This window comes from Limulus polyphemus, unplaced genomic scaffold, assembly GCF_000517525.1.
Source record: "Limulus polyphemus unplaced genomic scaffold, Limulus_polyphemus-2.1.2 Scaffold2383, whole genome shotgun sequence".
NCBI classification, from domain to species: Eukaryota; Metazoa; Arthropoda; class Merostomata; order Xiphosura; family Limulidae; genus Limulus; species Limulus polyphemus.
This window is the reverse complement of record NW_013667993.1, coordinates 167959-178219: the sequence shown is the minus strand read 5'-3', so window position 1 is coordinate 178219 and position 10261 is coordinate 167959. Positions and strand designations below refer to the sequence as shown.

Sequence of the window (10261 nt, the reverse complement as noted above, 5' to 3'; positions counted from 1 at the left end):
CCTCTGAGTATGTTTTCAGAAAGACTCTCCCATAGAGGAATATTTATCTTCTTTATCAAATGTCTTGGGTTTCCATGATCAAGGAGACTAATAATGATGTGTTTTCTTCCTTCGTCTTAAGAATCTTTGGTATTACAAATTTTCCTTCATTCTGTAAATAAGGCAGTCTATGATACCCATCTTCACAAGTAGTTTGATTTATAGTCAAGGTTTTCACCAGTATATCTGTGGATTTCCTGTAAACTCCTTTGGAATAAGGTTATGTATCTTGGTAGCCATCACCTCTAGGAATGGGAATTTGATATCTTTTTCTATTTCCATTATGAATTCTATTGTTGGATGTTGTCTGTTCAGGCAGTTTATTAATTCTTGAATCTTGTTTGTGGCCATGTTAACATGTATTTTTCAACTCATCTGAGCCAAATCCTGGGACTTAAGAGTGTCTGTTTTAAGGGTATTACCTTTGAAATGTTCAATGTAGAATCAATGAGTGATACTACTGAGCCTATGGCTAGGCCTTCTTGAAGTTAGTAATATTTATTTTCATGTTAAAAGTAGGGTGTGTTGATACAGAAGGTTGTGAGTTCTACTATTGTCAGTTGGATGGATTCTCCCACCAAAGAAATAGTCTGTCTTAGAACTCACTGAACAAAACAGCAAATTATCAATCAAAATACAGTATAAAACTAGTTAGTAATTAGTCTCTTGTAATTAAAAATTAATTAATAAGTAATTAGTAATTAGATTTAGATCAATTTATAGTATTGTTTACTACTAGGTCAAAAATTTGTTCTAACCCTTAGTGTTATTAAATATTCATAATCAAACAATATAAACATTAGTTGTATCTAAATGCAAGTCATAATGAAATAACATTTAATTCAATGCAGTTTTCTGATGTGTTTCTATGACATTTTATTCTTTTGAATTACATGAATGAAATGTTACACACTATAAAGATGTAAAGTCACCTCTACCAAATGTTCTTTTGTAAGTTTAGGTTAAAACACCAGCCATTTGCTTTCAGATCTCATGATGCACCCTTAGATACCTGACTTGTATAAAAATGAACAGAAGGGCTGGTGATTAACATTATTCTGTAATTTTTCTTTTTTGCTTTGTCATAGCTAAAATATTACAAATTTCAGTTATCCTTTAATAAGCAACAAAACTTTAAACATAATATTTACACAAAAAGCAAAGTAATTAGAATTCTGATACTTACCTATGTAAAAATCGATGGTCTTGTAGAAACATTGCAAGCTGTATGAACATCTTAAGACATTTCCCACAAACTTTCAAACATATTATATGATTTTTAATTAGCTTTAGAACCATGATTAACGAGTACTTTTAGATTTAAACTCAGTAGAATCTTTTAGTGAAGAGTGGTTAAAAAGACTGTATCTTACTTAAGCAATGGATTTTTGTTCCAGACCACATTCCAGGTGACAGACATGTACGTAGTGAACTTCCTTTTTGTTTGTAGCCTGTAGGACAAGAGAAAAAGCAACGGCTTCCAATGGAATTACTGCAGTTACCAATTGTCAGGACCTCAGGTTGTAAGGGTATTACAGGACAACTAACCTCTGTATAAAAACAAAATATAGAAACTTTAGTATAAATTCTACAACAACTTCTGTATTTATAACAGGTGAAAATCCACTTTTCACTGTTTTTACAGACAGAATTCCAAATGTAGAGAAACATGTGCTGTTTTTCTCACAAATGGAAACTTCAGAATCTTTGGGAAAAACTTTTCCACTATATTTCAGTTCACAACACATACAAGCTCACAACTTAAGATATGACAGATAGGAAGAAACTTCCAAGTGAAAAGAAACTCAATTTAAGTGATTTAAACAAAGTCTACATTTCAAAAGCTTTATTTCAGAAAATGTTTCAGGCAAGTTAAACAATTTCTTTTCTTTGGACCACTGAATATGCAGACATACAACTGCTCCTTACTTTTGTCTGCCTAGGAACTTCCATAACTGCGTGTTTGGTAGAACATCTGAAGGACTGACACTAATAGAGCCACTAATATTAAACATTTCACAACTGATACAGAACTACTATTTAGTAGGAATGCACGGGTAGTAAAATTTGACCGAATACAGGGTCCAGGTACCTGGTCACTTAGCTGAAACTTCAGGTGTCAACCAGGACTGGGTTCTCCCTTTGCCCCCCCCCCAAAAAAACATACACAAAAATTAGAAAACAAATTAACGTTTATTACATTCAACTCAATAATCACCAACAGAACATTCAAGTTTTACTTTTAAATTTCAATGTCTAGCCCCAACTTCTCAAACCCTAGCCCCCTAATTGTTCTCAAAACCACCACCATCCCCAGAAATCCACTTCTCAAGCCATGCCTGTTATTAACCCCTGTTGTTCTCTGAATCCCAGACTTTCAGCTGGCAGTCAGTTTTTTTTTTGCTCAGAACACGTTTTTTTATAACAAAACCAATTATTGATTGTAACTTTCAGTACCACGTTAGTTGCCACAAAGACTAAGACTTAGATACCTAACTCCGACACTCAGCTGGAGCCGAGTATTACTGGGCAGCCAGTACCCAGCCAGGGCCAAATATCTGGCCAGGTACCCATGCATCCCTACTGTTTAGCTATGTTTCAGAGAGATCAACTGATTCTAAGGTGTGATAGAATACTAAAAAAAAGCCTTTGAGGGATTTAACAATATTCAGCATGTAACTTATAGCTTAAAGCATTTAAGCATACATACGAAAGTCTTGATTGCTGATTATGATGTATGAATTAAGAAAATTTTATTCTGGGAGTTTGGCTTGCAACTAAAATAGTTCCTCTATCACCACTTCAACAAGATTTCTACATTGCTATGAAGGTAGTCCAAAGTAAATATGTTATCTTAACAACGTTACTTTTAACTTTAAATTACTGTAGTTTATATGATTTATTGTGACTTTATCATACTTGGCACAATGTTATTTTAACACTGCAACGTTATTGAGTACTTGTAATAAACAGAGAACATATATGAATGCATTTTATTTATTAGGTATAAATCTATTTTGTATTATAACCCATTTGAAAAATGAAGGTGAAAGAAAACTTTTTTTTTTTCCTTTGGAAATTTACTTTTCTATACATGTATAAAACTTTTACTACAATGTTTCTCAGTAAAACCCAATACATCAGTTTGAACTACATTCTTATAACCCTTATTGGGTAGGATCCTCTGGTATATCACAGGTAAGTTTACAGACTTACAATGATAAAATTTGGGGTTCATATTCTCTACAGTACACAGATAGCCATTCTCAGGGTTCTGCACTAGAAAAACAAACAATAATTCCTATTGGAGGAAGTTTAAGTAATATATTCATTAACCTTTATTGGACAGATTTTAGGTCTATAGTTTGATAAACGTTATCCTTTTAAAATGATATTTTAACCTATTTCAAAGGTCACAGATCAATCCTAAATATTAGAACTATTATCTTAAATTAGTTGTTTCCTCACAAAAAGGAAATCAAGACATAGTGTGAGGAACCAATTTAGTGTTATTTATTATTTCAGGTGTAATAACCTGAGAGCAAATAATCTTTCATACATATTTCTCATTATCATTGTCATACAAAAATTACATAACACACTGCATGTATGTTAATAAACATTTACTACTTAAACAGGGTACAAGTCAAATTATGGCGTTATAACTCAACATCAATCATATGACAATGACTGACATTTAGCTTAATCCTGTACAATGCATTTATTGTTGTTTTGCTCTTTTGTCAAAGGAATATGGAAAATATGTGACATTCATTTATGTAGTTGCAACATATAAATACTTAACTGGAGAAATCTAAAGAAAAGAATAACAGGAGTAGGACAGTTGTCTGTGCAACATAATATAGACTAGTACCAATATGTTAGTTATAATGTAGTATTATAAAATATTGATTTGCTGGTCAGCACATAGTTCATTTGGGAATTCTAGGTGAATTGTGTCTACCTGAATTGTAGGAGGATACGGAGACCCAATTCAATATACTTAAGCTCTGATAACAGAAATAACTGAAAGTGTCACTCAATAACTAAATCTCATGTTGCAGTTTATTTACTTGTCTATTCATTTACAAAAAACACACAGTTAAACTTAGAGGATGAAATTTTTTTTTTCACTGGGCTAATTTAGGGCTACAGTTCAAAATAATTTATTGATTATTTACTCTGATAAAAACCCTTAAAGTGCGAAGAGATCTGATTCACCCAATTGTGATAAATTTTCTAACATACAGAAAACTGTAACTGAGTGATATTTGAACACGTCTTACTACTCACTAGACAGTGGTTTGATTAGATCACTCGTTCTGCATTAAGCACAGGCTTGGCTTTAACTGAATCCTGTTTGGTTTCAGATTTCACTTTTCTGGAAGGTCAGAATGTTATGCAGATCTATGTCATTTTAACATTTCATGTTCTGTTAAAAATGAAATCTGAACACATTGTGTGAACATAGCAATAGATCAGCTTTGATTTATGCTAATAAAAGTGCTTTAGCTGCTTTTTTGAATATTGCTTTAATCTCTTTCTCCAGAAGAACACCTAGAACAGGAAAATTAACACATACATTTACTTATATTTATACATTTTACTTGAATTAGATCTCTCATAACCAATTATACAACCATCAACAAATACAATGTACACATACCTTGACACACAGGTTTCTCTCCTATCCACTGTCCATCTGCTGAGCAAACTCTTGTGTTACTTCCAATCATGACATAACCACGATTACATCTGAATTTACAAACTTTTCCTGATTCAGGTATACACCTGTTGATGATTTTACCACCATCTGGTGGTTCTAATGGCTCACATTGAACAGCTAAACAAGAAAAAAACTACATTAAACACACTTTTCCAGGAAATGATATTGTTGGTTTTGTAACTGTGAAATAATACACACAACAATGGTATTATATCCAGTAATTTATTGATAGAACTTTGCTAATCATTCTTTGATAATTAGTTGAAAGCTTAACATACTCAATTAACAACTGTGCAATTATCTATATTTTCATACTGAAAATGAAAAATTCTTTGAATTAAAGTAACAAAGTAAATTAGCAAACACAACAATGCAGCTAATTCTTTTAAAATGTCAGTTTTTTCTGTTATCTTTCTGATAAATTTTAACTTTAAAAATACACCAAAAATTTAAAATATTATAACCTGGTCCCACTGGAATTAATATTTTCCTACACTGAAAATATAATTCCAATAAATACTTACCTCCTCTCACAGTTACAGCTATCCTCGATTCAACTGCCCTCTATTGCACAATTTTTTGCTCACCACTAGCCTTGAAACTCCCACCTAACTCCATGTGTATATTACATGGTTTAGTAGTGTTAAATCATCCATATGAGCATTCAACATTCCGCCACCAATAGGAGTATGACACACTCTTCTATTGCAGCTGACTCCCTCTATGAAGTTGAACCCAATCTTCACTTCTTGATTTGGCATGACAGTGCTCAGACATCTAGCTCACATTTTTTTATTCATTTAAATTGTACTCCATTGCTCTTGATTTTGGAACTTCAATTTCAAATTGCAACTTCAACAATATTTGATTTTCGAGTTTGCAGTTATTTAAAATTATAAAAAAAAATTCTTTTTTAAATTATTGCTATTCCCACTCATGTACCAGTAATCAATCATATTGTCATGTATTCTCATTTTCAAGTCATGGCCATTACTGCTTCCGATGCTACCGGTGAACAACTACCTATTACATTGGCTTCAGGTTCAACGTTATCAGCTGTGGAAGTTTAGGCTCTATTCTGCAGGAAAATGGCTTCTTTCTTGTGAGCCGAGGAGTCTCCTGTTCGACAACCACTTCTCCCCTTCCCAGGCAATTAAAACACTAGGGTAAGGATTTGGACTTTTTCTCTCCTCCCCCCCTTTGCCATGCAGTTTCGTTCTTGAACTGTGGATGTGCAGAGACCCTTTTCTCTATTTTTGGACTTGGTGTAACAGGTAGGTTATGTTTTGTCTTTGTCTCCCTTGCACATTATTTGGATCCTGCTCTGTGGTGAGTGGTGCCTATCCAGGTCTACTGTTTCTTAAAATCTGCACTGTATGACCTAACAGGTGTGTAATGCTCACTTTTGAGATGGGGTGTTCTGCAAGACTGCTTGCAAGCTCCTCTTTGTGGTGTATTGCTTCATAAATATGTTTGTACCAAATCATACACTCATGGACCAACATAAGTAAAGCAGAAGTGGATTGCTTCCCATCCCTGCCACTAAGGATGGTCTGGTTTTAAATACAGAGTTTCATGGTTACCCATTGCACTTTCTCTGATGTTGCATTCCTCCAGACTCTCCATCTCATATTCCTCCCCCTTCTTCCAGTAGAGTATGGCAGTCCTTACCACTTACCAGCTTCTAGCTGGTGGTGAACCATGGATGCATCCTCCTGAGTGTGCTCAATTCCACTCAGTTGAGAGTAGGGTGGTGGTGTTCTGCTTGTGTAGAAGGTGTAACTATCCTCCTGCTGCAGGTCTGATATTATATGGATTTTTCCGTTGTTCTGTAATTCACTCCTCGGGCTAGGAGCCCTCCTTCCTACTGCCACCTGGATGTCAGTTCTTGGGCAACCGGTGTTAGTTGAAGCTAAACCAGCTAACATAAGTACTCGCATGTGAGTGGGCTGGACTCTCCTCATACCACAGACTAGACAATACAGCATGATTTTGGACTTTTTCATCTTCCTACCATCGTCCAGAAGTCAATTGCTGGGAACATCTACTGTGGGTTGTGTTTGATTTGTGCACATGATGGCTTAAGTTGTTGGAATGGTGGTTCCTCTTTCCTTCTAGTTCCTATGCCTGAGTTAAATGGTTGAGGACTCATCTCCTACCATGGACTCGTCGGTCCAATTCTGCTGCCACTGGTTTGGACTGGAGTTGACCTCTCACTTATGAGCTGAAGTGCCTTAGCTATTCTACACATACTCCATTTCCATGTTAATTTTCGATGTGAATTAATTTTTGCCCATTCTGTAACGCACCAAATATTTGTTCCACATTGGCAAAGATTATATCTGGTTCGGATAAGATGCAGCCTCCCATGGGTGTGTTCTCATTTTAAGACAACACATTCCATGGATACTCTTCAGACACTTTTAAAGAGTGCTCATCTAGGTATATTTACACCAGTCACTCCACCTGACAAATATGGGATTATAGTTGTAACTGTAAGAAGAAGTAAGTTATCATATTTGAAGTTAATATCTTCCTACATTGAAAATATATTTCCGATGGATACTTACCTCATCTCACACTTCCCATCCGTCCTCCCCACTTCCAGTGTTGATTCTTTTTTCCCGTCCCTAATCTCAAAGTGAAAATTGGGTTCAACTACACAGAGGGATTCAGCTGCAATAGGAGAGTGTGTCATATTCCTATTGGTGGAGGAATGTTGCATGCTTATTTGCATGCTTTAACACAGCATAACTGCATGGTATATAAATGAAGTTAGGTGGGAGTTTGAAGACTAGTGGCAATTGTGAAAAACTGTGCAATAGAGGACAGTTGTGAGAAGAGGTAAGTGATCATATCGGAATAAACAATTTCAGCATAATAACAGTAAAAAATTTGAGTCATACAGTTCTGTATTATTTACTGGGATCAAAGAGAAACTATTTTTCATGGTGTAAAATCCTACAAAACTTGACCACTTTCATTAGACAAATCCCCTGAAGGCTTTTAATTTTTGTACAAAAATAACTACTTTTATTGGTTACTTGTTAAAAATTAACTGTTATATTGAATGTGTAGCTTTCCAAATAAAAACAAACTGAAATGTGTAATTTTCAATCATCCAGTAAATTAAAAGAGTGCAGCCTTTGTGAGAAACCAAAGACCAAAAGTTTCCTGCTATAGTAATCTGGTGAGACAATGGTAAGTTTACACTTATAACACCAAGATCTAGGGTTTAACTCCTCACAGTGAACAGAGGAGACAGCCCAATGTAGCTTTGCTCTAAAACAAACAAACAAACTCTTCCTATATGATAAAAAAAATTTGATAGAATATATATGTGTTACAGTTTTTTTCTGAAATGTACAATAATGAAGCATTATTCATTAAATTAAATGTATGTGATTATTGATTTTGCATTGATTACACTATAAATTAAAGAAGATTTGACTTTGATGATGAAAGTTCATGCATTATAAAATAATGTTTAAGTTTAACTCTAGTCATTCCGATTTAACTTTTGATTGTGATATTTACATCTACATTCTAAGTGACCACTATCTATTAGATTATTTATTTGTTTCTTATTAAGCACAAAGCTACACAATAGGCTATATCTCCTCTGCCCAGTGCAAGTATCAAAGTTCTCATACATACCACTGATGGGCTACTATCCATTAAAAAGATACTGCTTGATGCTTACGTCTACATTCTGGCTGATCTCCCGACCATCGTCCATTAGGAAGACACTGTTTTTCTCGGGTGCCAACTAACTGATATCCAATTTGACAGTGAACAAAACAGACACTACCCACTAGTCTAGTACAGCTTGAACCTACAAACCATCCATTGCGAGGGGGTTGCAGAACTGGACAATGAACAACTGTTAAAAAGACATTTATTGTATCATTAAATTTTTTTACATCTATTTTGATGTAAATATTTGTATTACTATTAAATTTAAACTATTTATTACCATAAGTTAAATAACTATCAGAAATTCAAGAATTTTTTTCAGAGATATAAAAATGTAAAAAATGTTTACTTTTCTATTACTGCGCTTACCTCAACAACAGTATTTTGAGTACTTGTATGCCTCAGATTACATACTGTCTTATTAACATGGCTTTTGACCATAATAATCTAAGTTTGTTTGATAAAACGTTTTTTCATCCTTATTTTGATGTGTGTTCTGGTATAAAGGTAAATTTATGATATTATATTATATCATTATATAAATCTTAAAACTTTCAGGTGAAAATACCCAACTAGTGATTCAATGTATTCACATTAGAAGTTTTTTATGTATTGATTTATTGTGCTGAAAATAATTATGGAAACAGTGAAGAAAAAGGATACAAAAGGCAAATATTATGGAAATGCCACTCTTTGATCATGTGAGAATGAACTGTGTTTGGTTATCATCCAAACAAATCAGAAAGTGCCACATCAGTATAAAGTCTATAAAAGTTATGCCCAACAGTGGTAATGTAAATCCAGTCCTGGTTCCTAGAGCTGAAGTACTGCATAACAAGCATGTAAAAATCAAAGTTTTGGTTGATCAAGAACATTCCATGTAAAAGGTTGTGGCAAAACTATATGTTTCAGTAAGAGTTGTTTGCAAGACACTAAAGAAAATAGATGGCACTGGAACTTTTAATAATAGAAATAGTTGAGGTAGAATGTAATGAAGTGGTGAGGCCTCAAAATCGTTTTAATAAAGTATTCAACATTTTTATATATATATTCATTATTTGTAGTAATAATTTTTTTAAATGTCTTCAAATCAAGTTTAAGTAATACCATTACAATGCAGTAGATTAACTTATAAAACCTTTAGCTTAAAAATGATCATTCTAAATGATGTGTCACAAACTCAGAACTTGCACCAGAGGAAGAGGATGGTGGGGTGGGGATGGGAGAGCACTAGAGGGTTGTGTCTGGCCAGTACAAACTTGGTGTACCGTCAGATTTGTTCTTCTTTCTGCCTTAATAAGGCTTTAATTCCCAATACAGATTATACAGCTCTCCAGTGCTTTTGCTTAATCTTTAGTCAACTTCGTGTTTTCATTAAAATGAGTGTGTTGAGCAATGTTGAGAATGACTACCCATGAATAGCCCTTACTTCTTGGTAAAATCCATTTTTACACAGAAAAAAGATGTCCTGCTGCAAACTGAATATATATACTATGCATTATAGTGTACATAGTAAACTTTCAAGTTTATAATACTTATGTAGTGATTTTGTGCTTGACTTTGGACATATAAATAACAAACCCCTTAAGAAATGTGTTATCCCTCCTTGATGCAGTCTCTAGAGCCATACCTGCACAAACTGTTCACTAGAGCTACCTCTTTATAGAAGCCAGAGCTATGTGTGTGTGTTTCCATGTATACAATTAACAGAAATATTTGACAGTGCCATATAAAAACTGTATTAATTATATAAAAATACATGTATTTCTTAGACTAATCACACTTTATAAGAATTATTTC

At 33.9% G+C, this 10261-nt stretch overlaps 1 protein-coding gene across 1 annotated transcript in view; it reads right to left on the bottom strand.

Moving 5' to 3' along the window:
- Positions 1–10261, bottom strand: part of LOC106466797 — a 124056-nt gene that overhangs the window by 3453 nt on the left and 110342 nt on the right. The window contains exons 46-48 of the mRNA XM_013927100.2: positions 8469–8648; positions 4706–4882; positions 1413–1589 (exon numbers count right to left, since the gene is read on the bottom strand). Of these exons, the coding sequence (XP_013782554.2) occupies positions 1413–1589; positions 4706–4882; positions 8469–8648 (534 nt within the window). The remainder of the gene's footprint in view (positions 1–1412; positions 1590–4705; positions 4883–8468; positions 8649–10261) is intronic.